Below are 17,784 nucleotides of genomic sequence, written 5' to 3'. Positions count from 1 at the left end.
ACCCAGATATAAAATGCCCACTGAGGGGCTGTGTGGGTGTGAGTCCTCGCCGCTCAGTCTGGGGACGGGCCTTGTCACCCTTTAGGCAAGCGTCTTGGGCACCTTGCTGCCTGGGGGACTGGCTGCCTGGCGAGCGCCTGGCATTTGGCCATTGTCTTCAATTAGGGAAGCTGCATGAGGCGCTTTATTGGAGAATTGGCATTTTTGCCAGGCTGCTGATCTCCCTCCTCTGCTTTGAGTCCCCCCTCTCTCTCCCGCCTCCCTGCGGGAAGGCCCTGGCCCAGGGGGTGGGGCCCCGGGAGAGCGAGCGTCCCCCTGGGACAAGGGCTTAAAGTGCCCAAGTCCCGCATCTCCCCAGGGAAGCTGGCTTTTCTTCCTGACACCTAGGCCCCGGCCAAGGCCTCCCCCGAGAGCCTCTGCCATTCCCAGGAGGTGTGGGCAAGCTGACCCGGCTGGCTTAGCAGCAGCGGTGGGTCAGAGAGTGTGTTTGAATGGGGCTTGGCCATCCCTCCCCTCCTTTGCTCTCCCCTTTCTGATGGGCCTTGGCATCGGGCAGCTCCACCTCTGGGCACGGGGGCCCCTCAGTGCCCAGCCTGCCACTCACCATCCAGTGGCTTCTTGCTTGTTCCTGCCGTACAGCTCCAGCTGCTCGGGGCCTTAGTTGCCCATCGGTCCTCGGCCACCTTCTGTGTCCTCCTGGTCAGCACACAGATTCCCTTGGGCAGCTTGGGTCTCTTACTTCTCTTGTCCCCAGTCCCTAGAGGCCAGGCCAGAGTCCTCCTTGCCCAAGGAAGACCTGGGAATTCCGTAAAAAAGGCACCTTCACCCTTGGTTGTTTGGCTTGCATGGGGAATTAGAAATCAGAATTCAGTATTTCCACCTTCTCTTGAAAAGCTGGAGGGTTTGCCAACACTAGGCCACCGTTCTTCCAGGACAGCAGTTGGCTGCTCCTGAGTGGTGGCTGTTCCCTTTAGATGGGGACACCTGCTCTCCAGGCGCCCCAGCTCTGCCCATGTTGGCTGCCACAGCCATTAAGTCAGCTGTCTTAGGCTTTTGGCACTTGAGTTTAGGACCCTGTAGTGACCCCACCTGCAGTGCTCCGAGCCCTCTCTGGGTTCTCCCCTCTCGGGCGGGGAACCAGGCTTAATCACCACTGTCTCTTGTTGACAGCTTCCTTTGGGCCATGCCCTGTGCTCAGGGCCTTAAAGACCTCATCTCCTTTCATCTGCATGGGAGGTGATGCCCAGAGAGTGAGGGCAACGCGGGGCTCACCCAAGCCCCCCTGATCTCCAAGGGGTTGAGGATGGAGGAGAGGCTCTGGGCGTCAATAAGAAGCCTTCAGTCTTTGGGGACTTAGGACACAGGTCCTAGGAATCATATTGTGCTGTGGGCTTCTCTCTCTGATCTCTTTCTGGCCCCTCTTTCTCCTTGCTGGCCACCTGCTCCACAGAATGTCAGCCATGAGTGGCAGGAGCTGTAGCGTGTGTATCTGTGTGGCAATGTTTATGGTGTGCGGTCGGGACCACAGGTCCTAGCCCCCTTCACACTGCTCCATGTGACACTGCGGGATTTCTTTCCTTCTGCATAGGTTCGCTCGCTGGCCCACACGGATGAGGCGAAGGGCCTGCTATGGTTGTTGGAAGAGGAGGTGCTGGTGCCAGGGGCCACTGAGGACGACCTCCTGGAGCGCCTTTTCTCCTACTATGGCCCCCAGGAAGGTGACCGAAAAGGTAGGTGGTACCCCTGGAGGGCAGCTCCTCTGCTTCCTCTCCTGAGAACCCATTTATGTATATATGAGTCCAGTTGGCACTGCCTGGGGGGCTCACTGAGTCCATGGGCTTTTGGGGGACCTGTGCCCTGATGACCTGAACCTTGCTTGCCCCGCCCTCAGGCCAAAGCCCCCTCCTGCGCAGCAGCAAAGCGCACCATTTTCTCCTGGGCCACAGCCGTTGCACCAACTGGGTGGAGTACAACACGGCCGGCTGGCTGAGCTACACCAAGCAGAACCCGGCCACCCAGAACGCCCCCCGGCTCCTGCAGGACTCCCAGAAGTAAGAACACCACTCCGTCCACCCACCCCGGTTTTCTCTTCCTGCTGTTTGAGGGTTTCTCTGTAGTGTCTCTGTCGGGTGTGAGACGTGCAGCCCCAGCCCAGATAGCCCAGGCCCCCGGCCATGGTGACCTAGGAGCTGGGAAGAGGAACGGCCTCTACTGCTGCCTGAATATGACTTCTTTCCCTCCTTTTCCTCCTCTGGCAGAAAAATCATCAGCAACCTGTTTCTGGGCCGGGCGGGCAGCGCCACGGTGCTCTCAGGCTCCATTGCGGGCCTGGAGGGCGGCTCGCAGTTGGCGCTGCGCCGGGCCACCAGCATGCGGAAGACCTTCACCACAGGGATGGCGGCCGTCAAGAAGAAGTCCCTGTGCATCCAGATTAGGCTGCAGGTGGTGAGTGTGCCAGTGCAGGCCCTGGGGCGCTTCCCGACCGCTGGCAGGGGGCCGGGGACTTCTGGGCACGCTCCGGTCACCAGTGCCCACTCGGCAGCCCACTCATCTTGATTGCTGCTGGTGGGGTCCTCTTGCAGTGCTACCCGCTGTGCGTGGCCCCCCGGGCCTAGTACGGGCGGGGTTGTCCAGGCTTAGCACGTCCTGCCCAGCCAGGGGTGGGACACCTGCCATCCTGCACAGAGTGGAGACGCTGGCGCCAGTCCCTGGTCTCTTGGCTCGGGCTGTCAGAGCCCACTGAAGGCTGTCCCTTCCCCTTTGGCAGGACGCCCTCATTGACACCATCAAGAAGTCAAAGCTGCATTTCGTGCATTGCTTCCTGCCTGTGGCAGAGGGCTGGGCGGGGGAGCCCCGTTCTGCCCACTCCCGCAGAGTCAGCTGCAGCAGTGAGCTGGACCTGCCCCCGGGAGACCACTGTGAGGCCGGGCTCCTGCAGCTGGACGTGCCCCTGCTCCGTGCCCAGCTTCGAGGCTCCCGCCTGCTTGATGCCGTGCGCATGTACCGCCAAGGTGGGGCCCCTTCCCTCTCAACTCCTACCTCTCCCTCCTAGAGCTGCCCCTGCCCCTCCCCACCTCCCTAACAGGGCCTGTGGGGCTGGAGGGGTGCTGCTCCCCCCCATCTCCGACTGGCCCTAGATCCCCCTCATCTCTGCTGCTGCCTCCTCTGGGGGTCTCTCCTTGCATCTCTCCAGCCCAGTCTGTTCCTTTCTCTTTTTCTTGCCAGCCTGCTGACCATCCTCTCCCTTCCACATTCCAGCCCTCCTCATCCCCTCCCCTGCCCAGCCCACATGCCCTGTTCCCACAGCTCCCTCCTTCCGCCTTCCCTGGTTTGGACAGGTCAGCTCTGCCCACAGCAGTAGACTCAGTGTCCTTGTGGAGCAACTGCCTCTAAGAGTGGGCCAGCCCTGCAATGAGAAATGAAGCGTTAAATCTTTCTGAAGAACTTAGAATTCCCAAGAAAGGTCAGACAGACCCTTTTTACGGACCCATCGGGACGAGGGGCCAGACAGGACGATAACAATAGTAGTTAACATCCTTAGAGCATTTACGGTATACCAGACACTATTCTAAACTCGTCCCACACAGTAACTCATTTAATCCTCCCAACAACTTCATGAGATGTAGGTACTAGTATCATCCCCAGATGAGGTGACTGAGGCTCAGAGAGGTTAAGTAGTTTGCCCAAGGTCACACAGCGCGTGAGTGGCAGAGCAGGATTTGACCGAAACAGACCAGTTTCTGAGTAGGGTTTCGTTTGCCTGAAAAGTTATGAATCGCCAGGTTTCCGCCCTTTTCTCCCTTAGCTAGAAGAGCATGCAGGCTCCCACCGACCCACAGCCAGGTCCCCTTGAGGCATTCCACAGGGGCACCGTCACTTCCTTAGCAGCCAAAGCTAGGAAACGGGCTCCCAGCCCTGCTCTAAATAAATCATCGATCTGTCCCCACGTCTTGGTAAGGAGTTGCTGTTTATTATTTCAAAACCAGATTGTTACCGCTCTGAACCAAAATCAATGTGCTTTACTCAGACAAGCAGATCGATGAGGCCAGCCGCAGCAGACCCCCTCTCCTCCCCCAGCCCCCAGCCACCATCGATGGCGCTGATGATTAATTAAGATGCCAGGCGTCCGGACCTGCTATCCCGGCCCATCAATTTAATTGCAATTCAGATACGATCAATAGCTCACTTTGTCTTGGCCCCTCAGTGGCCCCCGCCTCCTGTTTCAATCATCAGGCACATGCGTCAGCCCCATCTCGCAGTTGGAGGGCTTCCCAGAGCCAGCTAGGCCGCTGAGGTGGAGCAAGGCCCCGACGGGCTGTCAGGAGCCTGGGTTTGGAGTCCAGCTCTGCCTCCAGCCGCAGGCTTTGTGACCCTGAGCAAGCCAGTCACTCCCCCTCTCAGGCCTCAGTTTCCACGTCTGGAGGCTGAGTTATATCCGGTGTAAGACCTCTTTTTGGCTTGAAATTCTGTGATTCCATAGGAGTGGGTCTCTTGGTCCACTGCCGTGGGCTCTGGTGTCCTCGGGGTGCCTCAGGGTAACCTCTCGCTAGCCACAATCCTGACCTTGCCCCAGCCTCAAACCCAGACAGTAGGGAATCTCTGTTAGAGGTAACACTCTTTAGGGAAAGGGAATCTGCAAGCCTTTTTGGTCACCTTGGGCCTAGGGCCCAAGGTCAGGAAGGTGGCAGGAAGGGAGCCCTTTCTGAACACCCACCAAGTGAGCCAACCTGTGCTTTCTACACATTTTCCCATTTAAGCACCATGACTACCATGTGGGGTAAGCGGTAGGGCCCCCCTTTACAGACGAGGAAACCGAGACTCAGAGAGGTTGAGTGACTGGTCCAAGGTCACATGATAGCAAGAACCAGGGCAGGATTCCAACCCTAAGCCCTTGCACTTCTCCTCTCTGCTATTCTCCGATGCCCTATTTTCTTTTTTTTTTTTTTTCTTATTAAGTCCTCAAGACATCCGTCTCTGGGTTATCACGGAGTCATAGACCTGGAGGCTAGAAAGCATCTTAGGGGTCATCCAGGCTCTTACCTCCATAGCATTCCTTCCAGGTGGTCAGCCGTCCCCCGTTTGCATCCTCACCGACAAGGAAGTTGCTTCCTTCTAAAAGAACCTGTTCCCTGTTTAATCCCCGCAGTCCCAGCGTGGGGCAGCCTGGTTGTCCTCCCGCCTCCTGTCCGTCGCCCCTGCCTCCTTCCTCTCCGCTCTCCTTTCCCGGGGCGACCTCGACCGCGGGCTCTCCTCCCCCCGCAGTCTCTTCGCTTTCAGGTGACTCTGCCTGGGCACCAGTGGTTGTCGGGGGCTCTGGGAGCAGGCGAGGCTGACGGGCCTGGCTCCGGGCCGCTCTCTCCCTAGGTTACCCTGACCACATGGTGTTTTCTGAGTTCCGCCGCCGCTTCGACGTCCTGGCCCCGCACCTGACCAAGAAACACGGGCGCAACTACATTGTGGTGGATGAAAAACGGGTAAGGTCTGGGTCCCCACGGCCCCGCCAGACCCTCCTCCCTCTGCTCAGACCCCTCCAGGCAGCTGCCCTTCCTCCCCTAGAGAGAGCCAGGCTGGCCCTGGGTCAGGTGCCTGGTTTTGCCCAACCAGGGCCAGGCCAGGGACACATGGCAGCCAGGCTATGGCGGTGCGGGGAAGGCAGCCCGGGGCACGGACGGACTGTAGGAATCACAGAAGAGCCACCCGCTTTAAAGGCCCGAGCTGAGGGTGTCTGCTCTCCGGTGAGCCAGACAGTCACCCAAGAGCCTCCCAGGTGGCAGATTAGAACTAGTGTTTTGGGTGCCCCACTGGTAGCACCCGGGCCCCTCGGCCTTGACCTCCACACCAGGGCCTAGTTCCTTCAGCAGGAAGCTGTCCAGGGGAGGGGCAGGCATCCCTCCTTGGAGGAAGATTGATGTGGCAGCACCTTCCTGGTGCCAGGGTGAGCCTAAGGCTCCCAGGGCAGGCCCCTTGTCAGCCGGGTTGGTGAGTTCCTGGCTGTGTGAAGGGATGTCTCCCTGCCATTCTCGGCTGTCACCTTGACCCCCAGAGGCAACTCCTCAGAGAGCCAAAGGGCTCCTTGAGCCGAGGAACCCTCCTGCACTGTGCTCTGGCCTCAGGCACTCAGCCTGACTTGGAAGGCATCTCAGGCCTTAGGACGGCTCTCCTCAAAGAGAGAATGCTGTGCAGGACGGGGCAGGAAGCCCCCTGCCTCCTGCTGCCCCCCGAGTCACAGACCCACACTGATGGAGGCCTCAAAGACCTTCTCCCTACCCTCTCCATCCGGGACCTGCCAGTGTGCAGGGTGACCTTGGTGTGGCTATAGATGACCCACCCACACCCCCTTCTCTCTCACCCTTGACCTCCATTCCCACCTCCCCCTCATGGCTACACCCAGCGCCTCATCATCCCTGGAAATTCTCCGCTCCTGAAATCTCTCACCACAGCCTCCTACCTGTGCATCTGACCCCTTCCTCAGGACACCGGCTCTATGACTCCATCATCACCGCTCATTTCTGGACCCCACTCCATTTTCTCTGCTCTGTCCATTCCCTTCTGACTTCACTTCCTTTTCCTCTCAGTCTCGACGCCGTGGTCCTGCCCTCCGGTCACTCGGCCTTCCTCACCCTCAGCTCTCCTGAGCCTCCCATAGCACCTTCCCTGCTCAATTCCAGCCTGAAGGGCCGCCTTTGGACGTCTGCTCTCCTTGGCTTGGGGCTCCCAAAGGGCTGTGGGAGAAATTTATACAACTGCAGGGACTTGAATTCCTATAGGTCCATGGTCTCCAGGCTCACTGGACCCTTGGGCCCCATTTTCCACATGCTCCATCCTTACCTGGCCCCTGTTCCGAGCTCCTTCTCTGCTATTCCATTCTCCGTCTTTCTCCTCAAATCCTCCCCCACTGCACCTTCCCAGCAGTCGACCTTGCCTCCAAACGCTGATAAAATCGAGGCTCCAACTTCCTCCTGCCTTTGTACACTCCTCTCCAGGTGCCTCCTTCTTCCCCAGCCCTCCTATCTGGGTGGGAGATGTATCCTCCCTCTCCTTGTCCAATCCCTTCTTCCCGTGCTTTGGAACCAATTCCCTTTGGCCTCTCTGGAGACCTGCTCCATCAGCGGTACATCTTCTCTCTCTCCTGTTCCTCCGGCCTCTCCTCTGCCGGCTCTTCTCTCAGTGGAGAAACGTTCCACAGACGTTACGTTCAGAAAGGAGCCTTCCATCAGCCCTCCCTCGTGCCCTGCACCATCGACACTTAGTCTCCTCTTGCTGCCCTTGCTCCACTGCCATTCATTCCTCCACCGGTAGCTGCCTGGTTGCCACCCCTGACACCTGGGACCGGTCTTGTCCTCCCAAGCCCTCCATGTTACCAGAGCTAATGGGCACTTTTCTGTGCTTCTTGCCAACATGTGACTGTTGACAGCTCTGTTCTTTTTGAAACATTCTCTGCTCAGCTTCTTTGATGCCACTCCTGGTTTTCCCCTTGTCTCTCTGTTCTTTCTTTCTCGGTCCCTCTAAGCTTCCCGTCTTTCACACCCCCCTGAAGTAAAGGTCTCTCTCTTCTCTAAGACTCCCTCCTTGGCCGTTATCTGTTTTCTATTCTACACCCTCTTCCTGGGCGACCTCATTCATGCCCATCACTTCAATTACCGCATATATATTGATGACTCCCAGATCAATGCCTCTAGCCCAGGCCTCCCTCCCACACCAGACGTGCATTTCTATCTAGCTGCTTTCTGGGCTGCTCTACCTGTACGCCCTTATAGTACCTCAAACTCTGCACGCTCACACCAAACTGATTATATCTCCTCCCAAACCTACTCTTTCTCTTGTATTGCCTACCTTGGAGAATGGCACCAGTAACTAATTACTACACAAGTCAGAAACCTCCATGTGTCCCTAGCTTCCTCCCTCTCGTCTAACCACCCCCCCACATCGGGCAAGGCTTCATCTCCTTAAGGTCTCTCGCATTTCCCTCTCCTCTCCTCCCTTTGGGTCAGGCTCTAGCCTTCTCTCCTATGGATTCCTGCCTAAGGGGTCCTTGCATCCTCCACTCATGTGCCGGTGGGATTTCTATCAAGAGCAAATCTGACCGTGCCCCTCCCCGAGAGAACCCTCCAGGGGCTCTCGGAGCACACAGGCTCACGTCCTTTGGCCCCTGCCCGCCCCACCCTCCAGTTATGCTGAACTACTTGGAGTTTCCTCGGCGCTCCCTGCTGCCTTATGCTTTCAGGCCTTTGCGCATGCTAGTACCTCTGCCTGAAATGCCCTCACCCCTACTTTGGCTAATTCTTACTTGTATCTAAAGACGGCACAAGCAACACCTCCTCCGAGTGCCTTCCACAGCTCCCTTGTCTGGCTTAGATGCCTCCTCCTCTGTGTACTTCACCAATTTTCTTGTCTCGCTCCCCAACAAGATAGCGTGTTCCTCTCGCAGTCATCTTTATATCCCCGGAATCCAGCAAGGGGCCTGACGCTGCAGAAGCCACCGAACGTGCTCGCTGAATAAAGAGCGGACTGAACGGAGGACGGGAAGGGCTGAGGGACTGGGAGAAGCCCTGCGTGGAGGTGGGGAGTCCCCGGGTGGGCTCCCTGACAGAGGCATCTCTCTGTAGGCGGTGGAGGAGCTGCTGGAGTCCTTGGACCTGGAGCAGAGCAGCTGCTGCATGGGCCTGAGCCGGGTGAGTTGTCCCTACAGGAAGGCAGTCGCTCTCACTCTCTGGTCACACTTGTCCACGTGGCTGCCCCTCCCCTCCTGCTCTCCCTGCTCAGTGCAACTTCAGGAGTCTCCTGGGGCCCCTGCTGGGTCTTGCCCCCGCCAGCCCCCTTCCCCCCCAGCCACTCTGGGGCTGCCCTTCCTCTCAAGCTGCCCCCTTCAGGGCTGGGGGCCAGGAAGTAGAATACTCCAGCTGCAGCAAACTTGACTCTCCCTCCCTCTGAATAACTGTCTTGTTCAGTGCGCGGAACACCTCTGTGATGTCAGGAGGGAGTGGGTCAGAAGGTGGCCCAGAATTGGCCTGAGTCCTGGTGTGGGGAATGGGGAAGACGGAAGGGAGAGCTGGGAGAGGCGGGAAGGCAGAGCCTCCTTGGGTGAGTCGTCTGGGGCTGCCAGGGTCCCAGAGAGCAAGCAGGGCTTGGTGAGGCTGTGCCGCCACCACCCGTCCAACAGGCCGAATTCCTCACCTGAATGGAACGTCGTGCATAAAAGGCAGGCACACCCCAGGTGCCAGTCTGCCGCGTCGCTCCATACCAGAGGGCCAGCCGAGCGTCCCTCCCGCGGGGCAGGGAGCCTGGACACCCCTCTCTCCCGAGACTGGGAGGCTTGACAGGTGGCATCCACGTTTGTGCTTTAAGGGCCAAGGTGGGACGGAGAGCAGTTGGGAGCCACCGGGAGGGTTCTGGACTGTCTATCTGTCAGCAGAGAGGGAAGGAACGCGTGGGAGTATGAGGTGGAAGTGGGTGCTCGCAAAAAAGCCTTGCGTACTGCTTGTCAGCTCTGTTCTCCCTGCTTTGCCTTCTGAGTCATAGTTTTGGTTCCTCTGCCCCCTCGCTCACTGGGGATCCGTTTCCTGTCCCCTGCCCCTGTCTTCGTCTGTGCTGTCCCTGGTGTATGCTTTTCCTTTGGGCCGTGGCTGTCCCTGCTGGTCTCTATTCCTGCCCCTGTCTTCGTCTGTGCTGTCCCTGGTGTATGCTTTTCCTTTGGGCCGTGGCTGTCCCTGCTGGTCTCTGTTCCGTGGTTTCAGATCTGTTATTTTCTGCTTCTTTCCTTGTCCTCTGTGCCTTCTGTGGTCCCAGCCTCTTTCCGTGTCATCTTTCTGGTTTTGGTCTCTGCCGTTGTCTGGCTCACCTTCTTGCTCGCCTCCTCCCCACCTGTCTCTAAGCTCAGGAGCGGCCAGCTGAGCTTCCTCCCTGGGAGGCCTGCAGTCAGATTTTTCACTGCAGCCTCTTGCTCTCTCCCTGGGTGGGCTCCTGTCAACTCTGGCAGGCTGAGCCGCTGCTGGCTGGCCCTGGGGCTGGCACCTCCTCCAAGGTATGTCTTGGGTAGAAGAAGGCCTGCACAGACCGGTCCTCTTCCCAGCTGCCCTCTCCGACTCTCTGCATCATCCCAGGTGCCTGGCTGAAACAGGAGAACCCCAGGGCCCACTCACGCTCAGAGCAGAATTAGGGGCAAAGTCAGATGTTTGCTGACATCTGGTTTGGGAGAGAAGTTTCAGGACTTCTGGGCTGTGGTTAGTACTGGCTGGTGAGTGAGGATTCCCTGTGTGTGTGTCCCGTTGCTTCAGAGGAAAGGGGGTCTCAACCTGAGCCCACAGGACCCTGAGGGTTCAGGCAGGGAAGCTTGGGTGTCTGAGAGCTTCCTGATGTTTGTAAAACGTGCATGGATAGGTGTGTTTCGCGGGGAGAGACGGCCCTGAGAGGTCACCTGATACTCAAAAAGACTCAACCCCACAAATGTACAGAGGTTAAGATAGGTTTGAGGCTCACTGCTCTAGACTCCAGACCATCCTTTCGCTTCTCAGTGTATTTCTGGGCCTTTCTCCATCCCCCTCCCTGACACCTCACGTCTGCCTAGTCGGACTGACCACTAGCATGTTGGCCCACCCTCTCGGGGGACTTGGGTCTCTCACACCCCCTGTGGAATCTCAGGCTCACGCATCGTGGGAAACGGAGGCTCAGGTAGGGCTCGAGACCCACGGGAGATCCCAGGCGCTCAGCCCCGCGTGTTGCAGAGGCCTGAGCTGGCTTTCTCCCAGGCCAGCCTCGGGGGACTAGGTTCCTGCCAGAGGCGGAGCTTTCTCAGCAGAAAGTGCGGGCTCTCTCCCCACTTCTTCCCCGGAGGGAGGCCTGGGGACACCGTGCCTATTGGTTCTGAATGTTTCCTATGGAGTTCACATCTTATCTTTGCCCCACAAAAGGGAATTTTCTGTCTTCTGGGCAAGGTGGAGGTGGTGTATACCTAGATGGCCTTTGCCCTCTGCAAGGATACTAGTCTTTTTTTCACCTGACGATTCCCCCTCTTCTTTTTCTCTTAGCACAGAACATTTTACCCAGTCCCAGCTCAGGTCACCAAAGAGTGAGAGGAAAGGCTGGGTGTGGGGACATCCAGCTGGTTCCTCTCACGCCTGCCCTCCAGCCCCCAAACCCGTGTGACAGGTCCCTCGCCTGGGCCAACCCTCACCCACCCCACTGGCTCTTTCACGAGATGAAACCTGGGTGTGGGGGCAGGGTGTTGGCACATGAAAGAGGAGACAGTCCGACATGAAACGGAGCTGGGAGGATGCAGAGGAGGGGCCCCCTCCCCGGCCTCCCCCTTCTCTGCACACTGCATCCTGGGCCTTTTCCTTCTTAAACACATACACCACCATCCACCTGATCGCAGGCAGCTGGAGGCCAGAGGCGGCTGGAGCCCGTGGCGGGCCTGCAGTGGCCGTGGGTACAGGGGCGTGGGCAGTGCTGCTGGCAGCCCTGGGGAAAGAAGCCACCATAGGTGTTGCTGAGGGGCGTCTCCCCGTATGACCGGCCGCCGCTTCACGTCCTTCTTGTCCCAGATACCTTCCCTCCGGCCTCCCTCTCCTTTCATCTCTTTCCCACCTTGCTCCTCCCCTTCCAAAGCCTCCCCAGCCCCCAGCCTGGCCCTCCTCCCTCAGCCTCTTTCTTCCTCCCTCCTCGTAGACCCCGGGGTTTTCAGGCTCTTCCCAGGCCAAGGGCCACGTTCTGGGCCTGCTGGCTTTCTGTGCCCGCTGCTCGTTCCTCCACCGGGTTGCCCCCAGCCCAGGCTCCCACCTTCACCTGGCCCGCGTCTCCACAGGTGTTCTTCCGGGCAGGCACACTGGCACGGCTGGAGGAACAGCGGGATGAACAGACCAGCAGGAACCTGACCCTGTTCCAGGCAGCCTGCAGGGGCTACCTGGCCCGTCAGCACTTCAAGAAGAAAAAGGTGCTGCTGCAGGGCCATCCCCGTCCCACTCCTCAGCCTAGATGGGCAGAGCTGAGCTCCTGGAGGTGGGGGAGGGACACTCGAGGGAACGTGCGGGCAGGAGGCTGGTCGTGGGGCTGTGAGTTATCGCTATCTGGGGGAGAAGAGGCTGGACGTCCCGGGGCAGCGTGCCCTGGGCCAGGGCAGGGGATGGGCAGCTCCCTGGTGCCAGCGACAGTGCTCGTGTACCCAGCGATGGGGCTGTGTGGCCTGGTCCGAGGGCTAGGGTGGTGGGGAGCAGGGCCCGGGCAAAGGTGGGCTCCGGATCGTAGGCTGCTCCGTGAGGGTTAAGGAGCTGCGTCAGCGTCTCCTTTTCTTATTAGCAGGTCCATAAAACAGCCAGTACCTCCGACTCTTGTGTTTCAGCAAGATTAGGTTTTAGAGCACATCTTGGTCAGGGTGCTGGAAATAATCAGGCAGCAAATAAAGCAGACGAAGTTATTCCTAATGAGGGCGGAGCGGTTAGCGCCCAGTGCGGTGCTCCCAGGGCCGGGCTGTCTGCCTCCCACTCTCTAAGGAACGGAGGGAGGCTGGGGGCAAGGGGTGGCTTAGGGAGTGTTTGACTCGGGGTCAGTTGGCCAGAGGAGCAGCCCAACAGCTGAGCTGGTGGTGGGGAGGGTCCTGGTGGGCTCAGGACTGAGAGCCTGCTGTGTGCCACGCCCCACCCCAACTTAGATCCAAGACCTGGCCATTCGCTGTGTGCAGAAGAACATCAAGAAGAACAAAGGGGTGAAGGACTGGCCCTGGTGGAAGCTCTTCACCACGGTGCGACCCCTCATTGAGGTGCAGCTGTCGGAGGAGCAGATCCGGAACAAAGACGTACGTAACAGCCTGGGAAGGCCACGCTGCTGGGAGGGAAGGGCTGTAGTTGATCCACGTGGGCAAGAGTTTTGCCAGCTTGTCTTGGGCTCCCAAGTGCTCTTTTGTTTAGTCCAGAGAGCTGGTATCCTTGAACTATGCCCAGCAAACAGAAGGCGTCCCTCTGGGGTGCTGGCTGAGCCCCTAGGTATCCTCTTAGGATAAGACCTCAAGCATCCTCAGCATACGGGGAAGGGTCTAGGGATGGAGCCCCAGGGAGGCAGTGGCTTCCAGTGCCCTCGTGTCCCGGCCCAAGCTTCACCAGCTTCATTCACCCCAAGGGTGCAGCTCCTGGGCCCCAACCTCTCCCAGGGCCTCTGGCTCACTTTGCCCGCCTTACTGCACCCTAGGAAGAGATCCAGCAGCTGAGGAGCAAGCTTGAGAAGGTGGAGAAGGAGCGGAACGAGCTGCGTCTCAGCAGTGACCGGCTGGAGACCCGGGTGAGTGCCTCCCAGCACCAGACTGACCGGCCCACCTCCGCAGGGCGCCCAGCCCAGGAGGCCCCCCACTGCTGTTCCAGCTGAGTGAGGCAGGCAGTTCAACTGGTGGCGACTCCCTCCCCCAACCACAGATCTCAGAGCTGACATCGGAGCTGACGGATGAACGTAACACGGGAGAGTCCGCCTCCCAGCTGCTGGACGCGGAGACCGCTGAGAGGCTCCGGGCTGAGAAGGAGATGAAGGAGCTGCAGGTGAGGGCAGGACCGTGCTAGCGGCTGCCGCACTCTAGTGCCCACTGCTCCCCCAATGATAGGTGGCACCTCTGCCACCAGCCCAGCACCCCTGTCTGCCCCGGGTAAGCTTAGGACTGTGGTCTCGGTGGTTCAGGGGCGCGGGTGGTACTGCGCGAGGGGGGGATCGGCATACCTCATAGCCTCCTCTTCTGCAGACCCAGTATGATGCACTGAAGAAGAAAATGGAGGTGATGGAAATGGAAGTGATGGAGGCCCGTCTCATCCGGGCAGCTGAGATCAACGGGGAAGTGGATGATGATGACACAGGTGGGTCGGAGGCTGGAGGACTTGGAAGTGGCCTGAGTGGCAAGCTCCGATGCCCACCCCTAGGAAACCACACCCCTTGTCTCCTGTCTGTAGGGCTGTTTTAAGGCTACGTGAAATAAACTGATGAGAAAGTAGAGGTGCCAGTAAGTGCAGGCGATTATCGTGGAGGGCGGTAACAGCCATGATAATGATGATGTCTGAGGACCACGGTCTGCCGGTCCCTGGGGAGAAGACAGCACACGTGGCCACATCACCCTCTCTAGGCTTCTCCCAGCTAGTGGCTCCTTCTGCCTTGGGAGGAAGCCACCATTCCAGGGACCTTTCTGAGTCCCTCCAGCTGACTCCATCCTTCCTGCCCCATCCTTCGTCCCCTCGGCCCCTTCTCAGGGACTCTCAGCAGCTCGGTCCTCCCTTGTCTGCCCCCACCCCACAGGTGGCGAGTGGCGCCTGAAGTATGAGCGAGCGGTGCGGGAGGTGGACTTCACCAAGAAGCGGCTCGAGCAGGAGTTTGAGGACAAGCTGGAGGTGGAGCAGCAGAGCAAAAGGCAGCTGGAGAGGCGGGTGAGTCTGGCGGAAGAAGCGGAGGTCTGTGCCTAGGAGGAGCTGGGAGAAGCTGGGAGGGGCTTGGCGCCACGTGTTGGCCCAGGGAGTGGCCGGAGCCAGGCAGGCCCTGGGAGCAACGGGGAAGGGTTGGTTGACATGTTCGCCTCTCGGTTCGGGGGACAACCAAAGGCAAGCTGTTGTTAAGAGTGTCTTAGGTTCCCTGGACGACCCTGACTTCCTCCCCCATCCCCACGTCTCCCCCTCATTCACCCACTCCCTTCTCCTCACCTCTTTGACCAGTACTTCTGGGCCTCTCAATGGCTGCTGAGCCTGCACCCCATCTTGCCCCCTAGCTTGGAGACCTGCAGGCAGATAGTGATGAGAGCCAGCGGGCCCTGCAGCAGCTCAAGAAGAAGTGCCAGCGGCTGGCGGCCGAGCTGCAGGACACCAAGCTGCACCTGGAGGGCCAGCAGGTCCGCAGCCACGAGCTGGAGAAGAAGCAGAGGAGGTGGGTGGGCCCCCTGCCCTGGACGCAGAGGACTTCCTAGAGCAGCCCAAGACAGGGCTCCCTGCCTCCCTCCGGGGAGGAGAGAAGAGGGAGCCTGAATTTGGCCAGAGGCTTTGCCTGCATGGTCACTCATCCCGGAATGTGAGTCAGAGTCTCACTCCTAAGGAGCACGCAGACCACAGCCCCACCGACGGCCTGCTCAGGGCTTCGCTCTCGGACATGCTCCCCTCAGTATGTGCTGTCACCCTGCCTGGGGCCAGGAAGGATGGGTGTCAGCCAGAGCCCGTGCAGGAACCTCTCCACGGCGGCCCTGCCTCTTGCCCTCGCCCGGCTCCCCATCTCTCCCTTGCCTTAGCTACACAAACACGCTCTCCTGACTAATGTCGTTAAACTATCGTGCCACTTCCATCTCATTATGGTAAATGTAATGACACAAAGGGGGGCAGGTGTAGCCCTCACAGGAGAAAATCCAATCTAAATTAATTTCCCTGGCTGGGGATGGGAATGGGATGCCTCTATTAGTAACAGGGAGGAACCCTCACACCCTGGGAACAGCAGGGTGCCCCAGGGGGTGGGAACCCCACCCGGTTCCCCGCTGCAGGGGTCGGGTTCTCAGCAGAGGCACCAGTTGCCTTTGTGAAGGGGCAGCCCTACACCCACGCCCCTGGGGGTGAGGACGGCAGGGCTGAGTCCTTTCAGTGACCCAGGGTTACCCTTGGCCTCCTGGGCTCACTCGGGCCTGCCAGGCTGCTGCTTTGCAGAGAGTGGGGGGAGGTAGGAAGGCCTTATATTTCTCCCTCCCAGCTCTGTGACTCTCTGCTTCCCTAGTTCTCATCTTTACCCCCACCTTCCCTTTTACTTAGTGGCAGGCACCCTTAGCGGGACACCCCGCCCCCGCTCAAAGCACCCCCCTGACAGTGCCAGCTCGGCCTAGTTACCGTCTCACTGCACTCCCCGCTGGGCACCTTATTAGGTTTCAGCTGCCCGGAGTTTTCTTTCTTTTTTTTTTGATGTGGAGTTGGGATGGGGATGAGCTGTTCAGTTTTTGACCTGAAGCCGATTAGCTCTGCAGTGAAGGTGGTAAGAGGAATTTCAGCAATTTGCTCCTTCTGTAGCGTCACTGGGCAGGAAATGGAAGGCTGGGAAGTGGAGAAGTGAAGAAAGAGGCCCCCGACCGTGGACCGTGCGCCCGTTGAAGCACGCTGCCAGCCGGGCACAGTGGGACTGGGGCCTCCAGCCTGGTGTGGGGTGTCCTGGGGGTGACAGGGGTGCTGCTGGGGCAGGTGGGCCTGGCCAGGGCCTAGTGCTCAGAGGTAGGGGAGCAGCCAGCTGCTCCATGTAAAGTTGCCAGACTGAACTGTAGAAAGTGAGTTAGACACGGCAGGACATCCATTTCTACCCATTCTGATGCCCGCTCTGCCCTCACCCTGGTCCCTCTTCCCATTCTTTGATCTGTTGAAAGGGAAAAGGTCGAGACTTAATGCCAGAGGAGAGTCTGTCCACCTCTTCCCTGGAAGCAGTCTGTGGTTCCCTCTGAGCCCCATCTGGTGAAAAGGCTCCTTGGACCTGTGTGATGAAATCCCTACCCACCCCATCCCAGACCAGGTTGCTCAGCAGGGCCTAGGTGGCCTGACCTGTAACCCCTGAATGTCACCTGACCACTGGCCCCAAGTTCAGGCTGCATGATTCCCCCTGACTTGGGTCCTGTCCACATCTGTGGTACCGCTTCCTGGCGGCCTCTGGGTGCTGGAGACCTGGACTCTTCCCTTATCTGACGGAGCCGCCATGGCCACGCTCCCTCGCAGGTTTGACAGTGAGCTCTCGCAGGCGCATGAGGAGGCCCAGCGGGAGAAGCTGCAGCGGGAGAAGCTGCAGCGGGAGAAGGACATGCTCCTCGCCGAGGCTTTCAGCTTGAAGCAGCAGATGGAGGTGCGTGGGGCTTCCCATCGTCCATACCCCAACCCCGTCACAGGCTCGGGCCAGCCCAGGGCCAGCCTCATCTTCTCTTTTGCTCCAGGAGAAAGACATGGACATTGCGGGATTCACCCAGAAGGTTGTGTCATTGGAGGCTGAGCTCCAGGACATTTCTTCCCAAGAGTCCAAGGATGAGGCCTCTTTGGCCAAGGTCAAGAAACAGCTCCGAGACCTGGAGGCCAAGGTCAAGGATCAGGAGGAGGAGCTGGATGAGCAGGCGGGGACCATCCAGATGCTGGAGCAGGTGCTGAGGGCTTGGCTGCCGTCCCCACAGCTACCCCGGGGTGTGGGCCAGAGGAGGACAAGATCCCAAATTCAGTCGATCATTCCTTCTCTTATTCACAAAGTATTGAGGGAGCACCTGATCCGTGCCAACCACAGTGTGAAGATAATTAAGCTTTCATGGTACTTTCCACAAGAACAGATCTTAATTGACCTCCACTGGTGAGGGGCTCAGAGTGCATGGCAGCAGGAAGGCCATGAGCCCATCCAGCCTGCCACTGAGCTACCGTGTCAGTTCAGGGAGCTAGAGCCTGGAGGCCAAGTGGAAAAGCTGCAGGACTGCCCCCACCCCCAGCAGCCTTCTCTGGGCCTGTGCCAGACATCTAGGAAAGGAGTTCAGCTTCTCTGGAGAAGCCACTTGCCATAGAAACAAGGTGGGAGCAAAGGGAGACCTTCCCTGCTCCCAAGCCTGGGGAGAGCGGCCCATGAGGGTGCAGTGGGGAGGGGTCAGGGTGCTACTGGGAAAGAAACCCAGTCCCTACTCCCACCCACCTCCAGGCCAAGCTGCGGCTCGAGATGGAGATGGAGCGGATGAGGCAGACCCATTCCAAGGAGATGGAGAGTCGGGATGAGGAGGTGGAGGAGGCCCGGCAGTCGTGTCAGAAAAAGGTAAAGCAATGGGCGCTTACCTGTCTAATATAAATGCCGGTT

At 58.9% G+C, this 17,784-nt stretch overlaps 1 protein-coding gene across 4 annotated transcripts in view; it reads left to right on the top strand.

Moving 5' to 3' along the window:
• The window catches only part of MYO18A (myosin XVIIIA), a 95,334-nt gene that overhangs the window by 58,075 nt on the left and 19,475 nt on the right, over nucleotides 1-17,784 (top strand). For all 4 annotated transcript variants that reach the window (XM_082860878.1, XM_082860877.1, XM_082860875.1 and 1 more), the window contains exons 15-30: nucleotides 1,589-1,730; nucleotides 1,892-2,051; nucleotides 2,259-2,445; nucleotides 2,768-3,011; nucleotides 5,365-5,474; nucleotides 8,607-8,672; nucleotides 11,801-11,929; nucleotides 12,644-12,787; nucleotides 13,177-13,266; nucleotides 13,398-13,517; nucleotides 13,715-13,826; nucleotides 14,260-14,387; nucleotides 14,723-14,877; nucleotides 16,683-16,806; nucleotides 16,895-17,095; nucleotides 17,632-17,742. In XM_082860878.1, the coding sequence (XP_082717004.1) occupies nucleotides 1,589-1,730; nucleotides 1,892-2,051; nucleotides 2,259-2,445; nucleotides 2,768-3,011; nucleotides 5,365-5,474; nucleotides 8,607-8,672; nucleotides 11,801-11,929; nucleotides 12,644-12,787; nucleotides 13,177-13,266; nucleotides 13,398-13,517; nucleotides 13,715-13,826; nucleotides 14,260-14,387; nucleotides 14,723-14,877; nucleotides 16,683-16,806; nucleotides 16,895-17,095; nucleotides 17,632-17,742 (2,223 nt within the window). The remainder of the gene's footprint in view (nucleotides 1-1,588; nucleotides 1,731-1,891; nucleotides 2,052-2,258; nucleotides 2,446-2,767; nucleotides 3,012-5,364; nucleotides 5,475-8,606; nucleotides 8,673-11,800; nucleotides 11,930-12,643; nucleotides 12,788-13,176; nucleotides 13,267-13,397; nucleotides 13,518-13,714; nucleotides 13,827-14,259; nucleotides 14,388-14,722; nucleotides 14,878-16,682; nucleotides 16,807-16,894; nucleotides 17,096-17,631; nucleotides 17,743-17,784) is intronic.

This window comes from Leucopleurus acutus (assembly GCF_964270905.1).
Source record: "Leucopleurus acutus genome assembly, chromosome: 19".
Taxonomy (NCBI): domain Eukaryota; kingdom Metazoa; phylum Chordata; class Mammalia; order Artiodactyla; family Delphinidae; genus Leucopleurus; species Leucopleurus acutus.
The sequence above is the reverse complement of the archived record's forward strand: the minus strand, read 5'-3'. Positions and strand labels throughout refer to the sequence as shown.